General features: G+C 38.6%; 1 protein-coding gene across 3 annotated transcripts in view; it reads right to left on the reverse strand.

Annotated features, from left to right (window-relative positions):
* Positions 1–15,964, reverse strand: part of LOC134822461 (proteoglycan 4-like) — a 108,187-nt gene that overhangs the window by 68,011 nt on the left and 24,212 nt on the right. For all 3 annotated transcript variants that reach the window (XM_063833558.1, XM_063833559.1, XM_063833560.1), the window contains 2 exons: positions 15,831–15,919; positions 15,519–15,603 (listed from right to left, as the gene is read on the reverse strand). In XM_063833558.1, the coding sequence (XP_063689628.1) occupies positions 15,519–15,603; positions 15,831–15,919 (174 nt within the window). The remainder of the gene's footprint in view (positions 1–15,518; positions 15,604–15,830; positions 15,920–15,964) is intronic.

Below are 15,964 nucleotides of genomic sequence, written 5' to 3' on the forward strand. Positions count from 1 at the left end.
AATCAGGTAACCAGGTAACCAGTTACCCAGGTAATCAGGTAACCAGGTAACCAGGTAACCATGTAACCAGGTAACCAGGTAACCAGGTAACCAGGTAACCAGGTAACCAGGTAACCAGGTAACCAGGTAACCAGGTAACCAGGTAACCAGGTAACCAGGTAACCAGGTAACCAGGTAACCAGGTAACCAGGTTACACACTCTCTGCCCTGTATCCATCTACTCAGCCACTCTGCCCACTCCCCTTGTAATATAAATAATATTACTCACATTGAAGCATCAGTCAGTAGTAATTACCCAGTACTATCATGTGCAGGGTGGGCCAGAGAAAACTATTATAATCCCAGCGTTTAAAATGTGTGTGTATATTCAGCTGGGGATGATGAGGTGAAGAGGTGATTCATTGCTCCGTTATCAAATAAGAGCACCATGAAAATGATCAGATTTCTCTGGCCGACCCTGTATAACCACATACGTCAGGAAGAATGCACACAAACCCACCCAGTTCTCCCTTTCTAAGTTTCTAGTCTGCACCCACTCTGAGATGATGGTCCATTAGCATGTTACCACGTGATGCCCATATAAGGAGTTTGGTCCATTAGCATGTTCCTTATTGGTCATGTGATATTACACGTGATTGAGACAAATCGAGAACCCATAAACCTCTTACTCCGCTGTAGGCTATTTTAAGTATTTTAGATATAAATGTTGAGTTAAAACTACAAGCTTTTCCAAGTCCCACCCACCAAACCCCTCCCTTTTAGGCAGGCTAACGTGTGAACTGTTAGTCAGCTGATGTACCACGTGATGAACTAAACCCATGATGTTAATCGTGCTGGCCTCATATTATACTCACATTATATACTGTTATACTAGTGAATTCCTTGACACCTGTATAAATGTTGACTTGTTGGTTGTTTTATAGATTTTGTATGCTCCGTGTTGTTGTATCGATCCTTCTCAGCTTAATAACATTTGTATCTAAAATCTATGAACTATTGCGCCATGCTATATTATGATTCAAAATACTTTCCATTAAGACCATTTAGAGTGAACTTCGATACTTTGATGTATGTATCTGTATAGTAGTATCATTATTAACTTTTAGATTTTTAGTTTAATTTGCTTAAATGGCTTGATATTTAAATCTGCTAACGCATATCTATTATCTTTATTAATCTTATCATTTACCTCGAACTACTATTTTCCTTCTCGATTTAGGATCTTCAGGACCAGTGTGAATTGTATCTGATTCTGGTGAAATGGCACCTCAGCCACCCACAAGACTAACTACCGCTCCTTCATCAAGAAATGCAGTGATCCCTTCCCCAAGACAAAAGTCTCTTCCTTCATCAAGGCAAACGGTTGCTCCTTCATCAAGACATACAGTTGTCCCTGTATCAAAGCAAACGTCTGCTCCTTCATCCAGGCAAGCAAGTACTCCTTCTAGACAGACAAATACTATTTCAATTAGGCAAAAAATTGCTCCTTCATCAAGACAAACTATTGTAACTTCACCAAGACAGTCATCAGCTCCTTCATCACAACATCACCCGAATGCTCCTTCATCAAGACAGCCTGCTGTATCTTCCAAACAACTTCACTACGAGGCAGACCGGTTAAATATGGCTGCAAACAGCAACAACGATCAGGTGTGTATAAATTTTACAACTCAAATATAATTATAATTAGCTTATAAACGGTGATAAATTATATCGTATACTGGAAATACGATGAAGTGAACGTTTTGTTTTTAGGAGGGGGAGGGCTCAGGTCGACGAAGTACTGCTGCTTTGTTGATTGAGAGTGTTAACCGTACCGTGCTGGACACTTCAGAGTTACCAGTAATGCCAGTATGTCCGGTCATACCCGTACTATGTCAGGCAGTACTACACATACCAGTATGTCAGGAAGCACTACACTCTACACATATAATTGTGAGAAAGGAATCTAGAGCCACGATCAGACATCATAGCTTTATTGAAATTAATTTAGATTTTAGATTTGGACTTTTGGACAATCTTCGATCGAATACAGATTTGTATAAATAAAAATGTTGAATAAATAGATGCTCTACAGAAAAGTTATAGATTCCAAATCGTAATTTTAGCCATTTAATTAACCAGAATACCAGATGTCATGAAATTATGGCACCAAGATCATGGATAATTAAAAGTTTTGATTTAGCCCGAATCACGGCTTATTAACATAGACACGACTAGAATTAGAGCAACTAAAGGTTTCCGAGGCAGGTTATATCTCGACAATTCTAAACTTTGTAAAAAAGATGTACCTAACATTGCAATTACGTGACAAATCCGACCTTCTTTTTACCACAAAATTGCTCAATAAACCTTGTTTATCTGTACTAGGAGAGATTGGACAACCTGAAACTGGACAACCGCACTACCGAGCAACCTTCCGACCTCATCTTGCGAGCCATGAACGAGACACGAAACATCGAGAGACTGAGCTTATCAGTTGGTAAATATTAGTAACCAGGTAACCAGGTAACCAGGTAACCAGGTAACCAGGTAACCAGTTAACCAAGTAACCAGGTAACCGAGTAACCAGGTAACCAAGTAACCAGGTAACCAGGTAACCAGTTAACCAGTTAACCAAGTAACCAGGTAACCGAGTAACCAGGTAACCAAGTAACCAGGTAACCAGGTAACCAGGTAACCAGGTAACATCGAGAGACTAAGCTTATCAGTTGGTAAATATTATCAGTTGGTAGTGTTAACAACATTACTAATATTGTTAAGTTGTAGAAAAATCAAGTTGTAGAGAATTCCTCGATGAGAAAAAAATATATACATTAACAAGTTTCCAATCGTCAGTCCAAATCTCGATTCAAACGACTACAATTATGACCGCGCACAAAATTTTTCCGTCCAATACAATATGATAACCGCCCAAATTAATTACAATCTCTAAAAATATCTAAATCAAATTACCTATCTTTCTCCCCTGAAAGTAAACTGCACACCACTAATTTAACAGTAATGAAGGGAGCGTGTGATATAAGATATACTGTTGAGTTTTTAGACCATGAAATACGTATACTTGTGATTTACGAATGTTTTTAACGATATATTATATAAACAACTAGACGTTAGCTCATTAGAATCCTAAGAACGGAAATCGGGGTTATCAACGTGGCTCTAGTCGGTCAGAGGTTAATTGTCCATATACCTCGATAAAATGTTATTGAATCAGATATCGGTTGAGATTTTGGTAAGGTTTACAACCTACCAGACGCGCGACGCCGAGTTGGACTCGTCGACGGTCCTGATTCCAATATACTGGAAACAAGATATTGTTACGAGTAATCACCCGTTAATTGAGATTTTAACGTGTATCTTGGTCAGCACAATAAGCCGCTTACGGTCCCATGATGGCGGAGACACCATCTCTATCTATAAATACAAAAACATGCTTTATACTTTAGCTGCATCTATAAATACAAAAACACGCTTAAACTTTAGCTTCATTTATAACATCCAAAAACCACACTTCAGGTTTCAGCTAAATTGTATAAATATAAAAAAACGAGTCGAGGGCGTTTTGTGTAAGTTCTGAGTTGTGGTCCTTTTAGTTTTACCACAAGCAACGAAAAAAGTTTGATTCACGATGTCAAATCCTCGCATCTCGCCCAATCGCAAACGCACCAGCATTATTTGATGCGCGCGCGACCCAGTAGTGCAATCGCGCTAACAACGATAAGTTTAAATATGAGATTTATTTCAGTCATAAAACCCTAACGTTACAAAACCCTAACGCATCTGTTTTAGAAGATGGGTCGGGGTATAATAGAGGTCCAACTCCATACAGAAATTAATCAATGTCGAGGGCATTAGTCAAAAACGGGGAAACCTACTGTTCATTAGTCCTGAGTTTTATTGTATAGAGGTCTTCTGTACTCTTGACCAGTTTTTGGTAGTATAGACATAGTTGGTAATACACTAAATGTTTATCAAATCGGCGGTGTTTAGGTACCGTCAAGGATCTGTTTTTCAGTTGGTCGGTATAAGGTCGGGAATTCGATGTGACCAATAATTTGTTTGCAGTAATCGATGATTTAGATGACTGAATCGTAAATCTTAAAAGTATCCTTGCAACTATCCAAGTAACGTAGTAATAACAATTAACAATAGTCGGCATGGAAGTTATAAACGTAGTGGATCTGACCATTAACAAATAAAATCACTTTGAACCAGCTAGCAGGGTGAGTAAGGAGATCCGTGCTAGAATTTCACAAATATCCTATAAAGTAAAGTTTTCTAAATATTTTACGCCTCAAAATTGAGCAACATCTCTTTTTTCGTTTTAAGCATTCACTCATTTTTTAAGTAGGTTAATGTGCACACACAAATTATACTGTACTGTAGATACAATATTCAGCTATCGAATTAATAATGTATAAGGTCAAAAAGCACACACAACTTTTAACAAAATATGAACATTCTTAAGTGAATTTGAACCTACAAATCTTTGACGCGTATTTTGTTTAAAAAGTTTGTTATGTGCGGAGTCCCGTATTCATATTTAATATTAAATATAAAATTTCTTACCAATTTTTTAATGAATCTTTTACATTAATTTTGCCAAATATTTGCAAACAAAATTGTATAATTAATTGATAACTCAAATAAGAAGTTGTTATGGTCATTCGCTACATGACAAAACTTTCCTATCAGAATAACCCACTGCGAGCTCCTTCACTCGTGATGTCACATGCCGGTCTACAAAAAAAGTCTCCGCGATACATATGTCCAACAGCTATTTGCTCTGTTTTTGTCAAAATTTGTCGCGCTAATGAAACAACAAGCACGTACAACCGCGGCCATCCGAATTCAGAATTACCAATTATTCTAATTCTATTTCGTGTTATAATTCCAAAATTAAGAACGTAAAATCGATTCAGCAGTTGAAGCGCTTGTACAAGGTTTTACTGCTCGATATCACAAATTAGACATTTTAAAAAGACCCCGTTTTAAATAATATTTAAGTATAACTACGATGCAGATGGTACGATAATATGTTTAACGATATGTGATATGCTGTCATAAACCCTTATTACCGAGGAGTTTGGGGACGAAACATCCGTGATCCGAAGTAAATTGGGGTACACGGTAAAATCGTGGTTTAATTGGTTTTACGGTTTTTTGGTTTACGGTTTTGCAGTGCAGGCGGAACAAAACGTTTTTAAATTAAACACATAATAAATTTGTTACCAGTTAAGTACACTCATAATAAATCGATTTATCATTGACAACGCATGATTTTTGCCATTTGTAAAAATTATATGTAAAAAATTGAAACTGATATGAACACGGGTGGACACGTAAAATATTTCTGTTTTTTTGTTTTCAACTCAGCGCGCGTCTTGGTTGGTTATGTAACATACACATTTAAACAAATTTCAACATATCTACAAATCCTAATAAATTTATTGACTTTATTGAGTATTATGTTAACGCAGTGGAAATATTTTAAGCGGTAGTATCCTTCAAACCCAAGGATATATTAAATAAAGAATTTTGTATAAAAGATAAAAAAACTTAAATAAAATTTGCCGAAAATTGCGCGCTCTGCTCACGTGTCAAAACGCGCGCGACAGTCTCAAAACTTTTTGGTAAAACAAGATTTATGTACTCCGCACACATTCCACCTCTTCCACCTCTTTTAAACATCAAGCCAGGCTTATTTATATACCTCTTCTTCCACACGCCACTCAAGTTGCCCGCCGGATTAATCTAGCATTTCAAATTTCATAGCGTGATCAGTGTACGAGTATTTATTTGCAAATGCTTATCTATTACTTAGAATTTAGGAGCAAATTTTCCGTATTGAATGGAAATTCCAAATTTACAAACTGTTGTCTTTTCCAATTTGTTATCGGCATATCTGTTGTATGCTTATTACCTGTCTCATTTGAACCTTTAAATGAAATTGATTACTATTGTTTTGTGAATCTGCAGATTTTAGAGTCAAGATGCTTTAATTGTACTTCTCTTAGTTTTAAGAAATGAAATTCCGCGATCATGAAGAGGATGCGATCACACTGAAATACACTTCGAGACAGGAGTACATTAACCAATGCATCGTATGGTTAGTAAAATTCTTTTTATTAAAATGCTTTTAGTTTCCATATTTATCGAATAATAATGCTGATGAACATTATAATCGATACATATCCGACAATAACGTCCGAATATATAGTCTTATAATTTACAATTTACAGCGTACAACCGTCATTACATTCCAGTTGAATGTATATTGGGCCACTTCAGTTTAAAATAAGCTCTGCAATTTAATATATTAACGGCATAACTCCTGAAAGAGGGATATAACAAAGAGAACTTTTCAATAACCAGCGGGGGCATAGCGAGTTCTTGCCAGTAGTCTAATGAGATTCATTATATGTCTTCCATGGTTACCTGTCCATAGTTACCTTCCGGTGCCCCGCCTGAAGGTTAAAGCAATGAGTCTGCCTGTTCTTCACAAGAGTGATGTTTACTTATGGGTTACAAAAAACAACTTCAAGGTGGATGCTCAATATTTAGTTTCTGTAGTTATGTATTAGCAGCTTCTTAAATTAACAACAATTTCTAACTAACACTGTATTAGGTACAGAATATAATTAATAAACCCACATTAGTAGACGATTTATAATTACATCAACAGTCAAATGTTAAATTACAATTTGCCTAAATAAATTTATTCTCCAGGAACGGGGCATAGTGTGTGTTACACTGGACATGACACTAACAGGAATTGACTTGATGGAAAACACGGACTGTTAGTTACACTCCTGATCCCTCTGTCAAACAGGTTATTTGATATAATAACACGTGACATGTACAGCAGAGTTTTCATAATTATTGGCGCGTAGACAATTTAGCGTAAAATTTTAGCATACCCAAGCTTTTGAAACGATCATTACAAAAATGACTTCTGAGGGTCAGTTTCCTATGGAATCTTGATCAATTCCGAGAGATAATATCCTTCATACTACAATTCAGTCTAAAAACTAAGTCCGAAAGAAGGTAAATTTCAGTCGATAAACACGACGACAAGAGAAAATTTGATCTAATTCCGGGATGAATCCGTCCCCGACTATTTTCTTGCGTCATTAGAGGAGAAGAAGAGCTCTATAAACTCTATAGTTTTCTATATGTTTCGCTATCGCCTGAAGAGGCTGTGCACTTTATCCTAAAGAATAATTTCATAAAAAAAATTCACACCTGAAATCCCTTGCACCTAAGTAAGGAATCGAACCCTTAAGGTAACAGCCTGATAATAGATTAGGGGTTTTGAGTACAATCAACACAAAATCTCTGAGAGTTTGAAAAAGTTCAGACGGTTGTCTACAGACCATTTTTTGAATTTTGTAATTTCGATATTCAGAATATTGTTATGACCCGTCGAAAATATTGATTTTCACCAATGAACCAGGTCTGTTTAAAATCAGTTACAAGCGCGCGGCCATTTAATTATCACAATCCTTGCCAATAAAAGTATAGAGGACATGTGTAGTAACATTCTTGAATAAAAGCTGACCTGTGTTGGTGATTAACGATTAATGAGCAGGGGAGTCGATAGTGCCTGGCTCTGATTGAACCGTCGGGTTTCACCTCATTTTGAGCACCCAAAAAAGGCAAAACATATCTTCTGCTACGCATCCAGTCTCTATTGCCTGTCGTGTCCACTTCTGATGAATCGACACTCAATGACATCATACATTGACCTATTCTTAACTGGCGCACTCCAGCCTGTCATTCCGCCGAATCTCTATGGGACCCGGAATAGCTGTTATGTTTATGAAACAAATAAGCCCGATGTCCCAAGCACCAAGTAAACTAATTCAGGATATGACCCGACATCTTAATTATTACCGTATCATTTTTTACAATTATTAAAGGATATGTCCCGACATAATTATTATATATGAGCATTCATTTTATACCACATTCCATAACAACACGAACTTCGGCCCTCGTTAATACCACATACCATAACAACACGAACTTCGTCGGGCCCTCGTTAATACCACATGCCATAAGAACACGAATAAAACGGCCTAATTAATACCCATGAACCTTTCATGACGTGAACTGTTCGATAAAACCACATGCCATTGAAGAACACGAACAACAGCCCTAATTAATACCACATGATCTGTTCATGACGTGAGCTCATGAGCTGTTCGATTAAAACCACCTGCCATAAGAAACACGAACAGCGGCCCTAAGATAATACCACACGTCCAGTTCACTAGGCGCAATGAACGTTGAACTGTTACAATAACAAGCCTCTCAGGATCAGAGTCGCAGGGGAATCACTTTACGATACTTGCTTGATCAGAGCATCAGCTTGTATCTCTGTCACCGAAGAAGGGTATATAAGATATCGACGAGGATCAGTCATATTAACCCACCGATCCAACCTGCTTTCGCTACAACATCCAGCACCTACCCCTTATTCCTTGGTCAGGCCGGGGTAAAAAGCTTTCTGCTTACTTTCTGTTTGACAACACACCCTACTACCCTACTCCTTAGTTCGTAACTATCTCCTCCTGCCTAACCCCCTGTCCTCCATCACTTGTCGGATCGATGATCGACAGTTCATTCCATCATACATTTATCTTATTCTGAATCACTAGCTTAGGTTCTTTATTTGGCAATTTATTTCCATGACATTAAAGGATGAATTACCTCCTCTCGCATATGATTATTCTGATGACCTCACATAGTTTCCCTCTTTAAAGTTCTTAGCTAAATTGAAAAATGTATTCGTAATCTGCCCGCTAATGTTAGTCGAGGGACCCCTCTGTAAGATTATTCCTGTGGCTGATTGATTTTAGATGGAACTGGTTTTACTACCCCAGTTTATTTTACTAAATAATTTTTAACAGCAATTTAATAAGATCAAAATCCGTACCACGTACTTTAAAATCTTACATTCATGAAAATCAAAAGTAGCTATGACCATAAGTGATGAAGGAGATGAACGTCACCCGATATTAGTACTGCTCTGTTTAAATTCACATCCGGACTAGTGGCTCAATAAAACGCGTCGGAATTAAAGCTCAGCTAAAGCCTGAAGACTATTCAATCATGTATAGAAAATAACTACACTACCAATATGTCCCCTCAAAAACATGTCCAAAACATCAAAACAGCACAGAAACACACTCTCAAAAAAAAGAAGTTGTCAACCGTTGCTCTCAGCGGCACAATAAAATTTGTCCGTCCTTTATGTAAAACTTTTTGGTCGGTTCTGGCGAGTGCCCGCTTCTGTCATGTCCGTACCAGATCTTTTCCGGAGCTTCCTCTGTTCGACAGACCGATCAGGCTCAAGAAAACTGTCATAAACGTCTCACTCTCCGCAAGGTTCCTGCAATTCCTCATCATCTGATAAACGATGAGCGAGTTTGAGGTGATAACATTAAACTGGTCGCGTTGAAGTCAACCGTTTTCTTTTCCTATTCACTGAGCCTCTACTTTTGGCTTATGCCAATAGTTTCCAGAACTTCACTGACTTGGTGAGTCGAGCTTCTTCTTCTTTTTCCTCAGGCAACCGAAGATTAAGAAGGTTCCTGCTGCGGTCCCTCCTCTGCAACAATAGTCTTGACTTCAGACCCAATCTTCCGGGGCTGATTACTGAGACTGTGCTGGCAACTTTGATACGACAAGCTGTAAATGAACTCCGCTTTCCATGAATCAGCAACTGAACTTACACAGTTTTCTTCAAGCGCTTCAATGTTCTCAGTCCTTGACAAGCTGATACTCGGCCTGAACACTGAAACCTGCCCTTGCTTCTCATAAACTGACCTGAATTTGCCTTTATTCCTAACTTCCTTGTTTCATTTGTCCTGTCTCTTCAAACCGGATAATATCCAGATATCAGTATTTTAATCATGAACTAATATACAGCGAACTACTCCGTTATTTGATATCCTATTCACCGGTTCAAAACCTTTCATGTCATCATTAGAACCGATAACTTATAAGAAGATCAGTTTTTAGGCTGTTTTGGGCGAAATCTGAAATTGAGAAAATTCTCTAATTTGAGGAATCCCATTATAATGATTCATCTTCTGTCTGCCCCTGCCGCGAGCTGTTTAGCCTGAGAAAAACCCCTAAGTGTCAACATTTTTGAATAATTTTTTACGCCGCGCGCCGCGGTAATACGCGCATTTACAAATTTTACCCCTGGCCCTCCCCCCTTCCCGTAATCAACCGTGATCAAGAACCCAACCACCCCCCCCCCGGCCCTCCTGACAGCAAAGTACGAAATCATGGCCTGATCCCCCCTTGACAATTTTCTAAAACAACATTTTTTCTACTTTTCATGGCTACCCCTATCATGCTATGATGATGAGCGAAATCATTGTTATGAATCCGGCAAGCAACTTCTAGACTACTTACTACTGCAGGTGTCAGATTATTGGCGTGTTTGAATTTTATGTGTATTATATGATGAAAACAATATTTTTCGCCGGGTCATAACTTTACTTCAGAATAGTCTAAATTCAAATTTCAAAAACTGGTCTGTAAGATAATCCGTCTGAACTTTTTTTTCTTGATTTCAGAATTTCTTGTGTTGAGGTACACAAAAACCCATAATTTAGGCCGTTATTTAAAGGGTCGATCCATACTTGGTTTAGATTTACGGAAGAAGGTAAAGATTTTATGTGCCATTCTTTTTTCGTGAATTTTTCTGAAATTATTCTTTAGACTATATGCACAGCTTCTTCAGGCGATAGCGAAACAATAGAAACTATAGATTTTATAAAAGCTCTCTTTCTCTCCTCTAACTGAACGCAATAAAATATAGTCAGGCGGACTCACCCCGGAATTTCAGGGAGCCAGCCGAAGGCTTCAAGTCCAATAATCCAAATTTTTCTCTTGCGTCGTGTTATCGACAAAATTTTAACCTTCTTTCGGACTTCATTTTTTTTAGACCTAAACTGTAGTATGAAGGATATTTCTTGAATGATCAGAGACTCCAAGAGGCATCATGTAGCCGGTGGGCCCGTCATGATACGAACATCTCGACACGTCCTGGGTTTTGTCGGGGTTTGTCCGGGATATGTCGGGGTCTGACGGGTTTGTCGGGATAGTCCACCCCCCCCCCCCCCTACCCCCCCCTGGTTCTGTCGGGTTTGTCAGGGTCTGTCAGGGTTGTCGGGGACTGTCAGGGTTTGTCGGGGTCTGTCGGGGTTTGTCGGATAATGTCAGGTTTGTCTGGGTTGTCAGGGGTTTGTTCGGGTCTGTCGGTTTTGTTGAAGGATATTGTCGGGTTTACGGTTTGTCGAGCCCTGGAGCTACATGAAGCCTCCATAGGAAACTGACACTCAGAAGTCAAGTAATTATCGTTTTCTAAAAGCTTGGGTGGGCTAAAATTTTTACGCAAAATTGTCCTACACGGGCCATAATAATGACCACCCGCTGTATATAGGCCGGATATTCGATCAATTTCTAAATTTTATCACTATCAAGAGTGAAATTGAGTGAATTTGAATTAAAATATTGTCAAATTGTTATTATTCTAAGAGGGTAAAAAAAGAAAAGTTGGTAACGTAATCAACGACCAAATCCCCCTCTAAGTGTATGATTCATGTTATGACTATTAATAATAATTTATTTTCTCAGGAGACGACGTGCGAAAGACAAAAATTTGCCTAGCTAAAGAAATCTAGCTAAGAAAGCAGAGGTTCAGAGCAGAATCTTGAAGCAGAAAGCTCCGACCAACATAAACACCTCCAGGCGCAGCAACACAAAACAAAAAAAGGTGGCACCAAAACAATTCACCCAACTCCTGAACAGTACAAGGAAACCCCCCAGACAATTACAGACTCCTCTGGCGTTTGGTCTTCTCCCTGGAAGGCGGCAAGGAACAACTACACAAACCTACTAGAAGAACTGATCGCTTTGGACCTTTTCCCATCCAGACACCGCCCCTTTGCGATTATGAAGCTGGGCTACGGAACAGTGTCACTGCTGTCCGCCCGGGAACTACTCTACGTGGCTTGCACTTCCCACTTCAAACAGGCTCTATGGAGGAACTTCGCTCGCTCCGAAACCTGGTATCCGGAGTATCAGGTGTGGATCCTTCCAACGGATCGGAGCTCTACTTTTCATCCCTCCTGGTGACGTCCCACTACGCGCTAACGCATGGCAACCCTTAGAGTTAGAACCTAGCCTCTCCGCAGATATGATGTCCAATTGAATCAGGACAACATTTCTAACCACCTGCCATTCTAACAGCACATTCCTTATTTCACTGCCACATAGCGCATATCTACACTGATAACACACCTAATTGCGGTGAGGCAGCATCATAAAGTTACCAATATCAAATATGTTTGCAGATCAGGGCCAGTCGACTCGACCAATAAAATTTTAATCGAATAGTTTTAATAGATAACATCACAATTATAATCTGCGTGCCCCTCGGGGATGAATATTTAACTTATTTCAATTATATATTACTTTTGAGTAAACATTGGCTGGTACTACGGACCAGTCCCCCAATCAATCATATGTTTATTACGTACCGATACTTAAGAAATAAATTTCAAGTTTCTGTTCAAGAGTAAATATACTACTTTTTAATTTAACTCTTATAAGTATAGTTTATTCATACGGAGCACAACATCGGCTAACTTGTATTTCACTAACAAGACCACGCAGAGCTATCACGTGACATACCCGTAGGTTTATAAGCCACTGACAGACACCGATAAGAGCTGCGTGGCCGCTCTTCGCCGGATTTTATAACACATTTTAGACGGGACACGGATAAACTCCTTCAATCATAGGCAGGTATAGTAGGTGACGAGACCAACTTCAAGGCTTTTCAGTGAGAGTCAACTTAGTACATAGTTTCATGAAAACAGGTAAGTTTAACTTAAACCATTTGTTAATGGGCGGTGCCATTTTGAATTTTTGAAGCAGGATTGGAATTAGGTGTTAATTGTTAAAAAGAGGAAATTGCAGGCTGCCGGATCTTGATGGAAATGTTTAATGAATACAAAATCCGGTTTTTTATTTAACTTGGTAATAACATGGTCCCGCACCTGCTATCATACCTTCAAATCCGAAGTTAAGGACCCGGCACTTAAATCGCACTTATAATATGTTGCCACTGTTTTGTAAAGTTGTCAAGATGCCAGAAAATCTGTCGGTATAAAAATCAACAACACATATTTATATATACACTAATTGGCAATAGCGCAACTTCAGCAAACACCGCTATGATGTTTATCAATGTTCAAGAATTGCTTGTTAATAAAAACACCCCGAGGATTACCATTTTGTTTGTTAACAAGCAACCATCGAGTAATTGTCACGTTTATATAATTATCAATTACAATTAGAAATTATCAATTATTGCTTGTTATGTATGTGCAAAGCTTCGATGATCTAAATTTGAGCCATTGTGTAGTGCGTATATTGTGCCGAATGTATAGAGTTTTGTCAACACCTGAATGTACGAGAGTTCAGTTAATGTATAAGTTTCTTATAGTTTGTTCTGATTTGTATTGGAATGGTTAGTCTTTAATTGCAAATTATGCGAATTTTGTCCGACAAAGGCTTAAATAAGGACGGATTTGACTGTACTATGTAGGATTTCAGATATATTAACCATGTATATTAGTATTATTGTATATTACATTTCTTTTTCCTAGACTAGCTCGGGAAAATAATTATAAACCCAATCATTCTACTTATACTTAGTTAACTTTTAAATGACAACTGAATGCAACCGGCGATAGAAATTTAGAGATAACTTGACAATTAAACAGGCCCTCAACCTAAACTGAAAATCTGATCTACAAAAATGTGGGTTCAGTTATCGTATTAAGTATACTTGTAGTGTGTAATATGACCTGGGTTTATTATATTATATAGTGCTATGATCTTATGATCTAGTTACTATGTGAGGATTCGCTCAATAATTAAATTCTGCTGAAGAATGTCTTGATCTCTCCTATTATAAGTTAGTTTTCTCAGTTAAAGTTGTAATGATCTTGCACGACGATCGAGGCCGGATCGTTACCACACAAGTTCTAGAAATCGGTCCCGAAATTGTTTAGTGTTGTTGTCTCAAATTAGGAGATAGGATCTCCTAGACAGGAGATATAACCAAGCAGTATCGCCTGTCTTCATACTTTGTGTTTGTTATTGTAATTAAACGGTTATTTTGCAGCTTTTTCTGTACTCACTACTCAGGGGTAACTTGTATACTAACAACACTACATAACACACAATTTGTTTTTTTACAGTGTTTACAGTGTTTTACTGCTATTACAGGTTCTGTTATAAATATAAAAGTTTTGATCCATTTTAACTCTTCAGGTCACCAGTAAAATGTCCTGCTCCACCGAAGAACAGTCTGAATCAGTAGCAGCGGTAACAATATCATTCAATGACCTGAAATCTGGAAAAGACCTTAGCACGGAAATTGGGGAAGCATTTGGATTTAACGGACTTGGTTTGATCCTGGTAAAGGACTATCCTGAATTCCAGGAGAAAAGAGAAGCAGTTTTAAGAGCAATCAGGCAGTTCGCTCTCCTCCCGGATGACACGAAGGAAAAATATGCGATCCCTCAGTCTCATTACAGTGTTGGTTGGAGTCATGGCAAGGAGAAGATGAAGAACGGAATTCCGGACGTTGCTAAGGGGTCTTACTACGCACGACCCCATGCGGACGTTATTACTGAGGATGAGGAACTGAAAGCTAACTTTCCTGCGACTTATTTAGACAATGTATGGCCGAAGACGGAATGTCCGGAATTGGAGCTAGCTTTCAAGGACATGTCCAAAGTGCAGATTGATCTGGGACACCATGTTTGTAGACTGTTTGATCGGTATTTGCACCAAAAAACACAAGGCACACACGAACTGGACCGGTTCTATGATATGGTGAAAGATTCAGTGGCCTACAAAGGAAGAATGCTGCATTATTTCCCAGTAGAACCGGAGCTGAATTCCTCACAAGATGGGTTGTGTGGGTGGCACCTGGATCACGGATGTATCACGTGTCTCCTCTCACCTCTTTACCTTGACCTGGATGGCAACACTCTACCTAAACCAGAGGAATGCGGTCTCTACGTGAAATCTCCCAGAAATGGGTCGATCAACAAAGTGGACATTCCAGTAGACTGCCTTGCAATTCAGCTGGGAGAATTCTTCCAGATCCTAAGCGGAGGTCTCTTGAGAGCCACGCCCCACTGCGTGAGATCCAGCAAGAGTTTGAACATCACAAGGGAACAATTAGCTGTTTTCATGGATTGTCCCCCGACCCAGCTGATGGAACTACCAGAGTATTCCTTGTCACGTGATAAGGTTTTCAGCACTCCTTTCTTACCAAAGGGTGTCCCTGAACTCAAATCAAGGACTGTTGGAGCTAATTGTTACAGAGATTTCGCTCAAAACACTTTTAAAGCTTATTTAAAATAACTGTTAACTTATAGATGACATGGAATTTAATAAGTTAAACTTACCTCGTCCAGTAGGGGCAGCTCTGCTTTGGGTAGACTATCTGTTAGACGTATTTTACTTGATCTTTCTGATCCCATTTCTATAGCACTGAAATGAGATTGATTACTGTTACTGTAGCATGGGAATTGGGAATCAATACATCTGGGCACGGAATTTACTTTAGCAGGGTTGTGTAGTTTAAGTGAAAGGTAAAGATAAGGATGAACTTTGCAAGGTAGGGAACATTTAAAATTCATTTATAAATACGAAATAGGTTAGTGGAACTGCAGATCTACATTATAGTAATAAGTAATGTTAATATTAATAAGTAATACCTGTCCACACTCGACATGTGGGAAGAGACTGATTTGGAACTGACAAACGTTTCTTCCAAATCCTCATCAAATGCGGAGACATCGTCACCCTGCACACAGTTAATTAATACATGTTCATTAACTAATTATTTAAT

Source organism: Bolinopsis microptera, chromosome 10, assembly GCF_026151205.1.
Source record: "Bolinopsis microptera isolate Bmic1 chromosome 10, MBARI_Bmic_1.0, whole genome shotgun sequence".
NCBI lineage: Eukaryota > Metazoa > Ctenophora > Tentaculata > Lobata > Bolinopsidae > Bolinopsis > Bolinopsis microptera.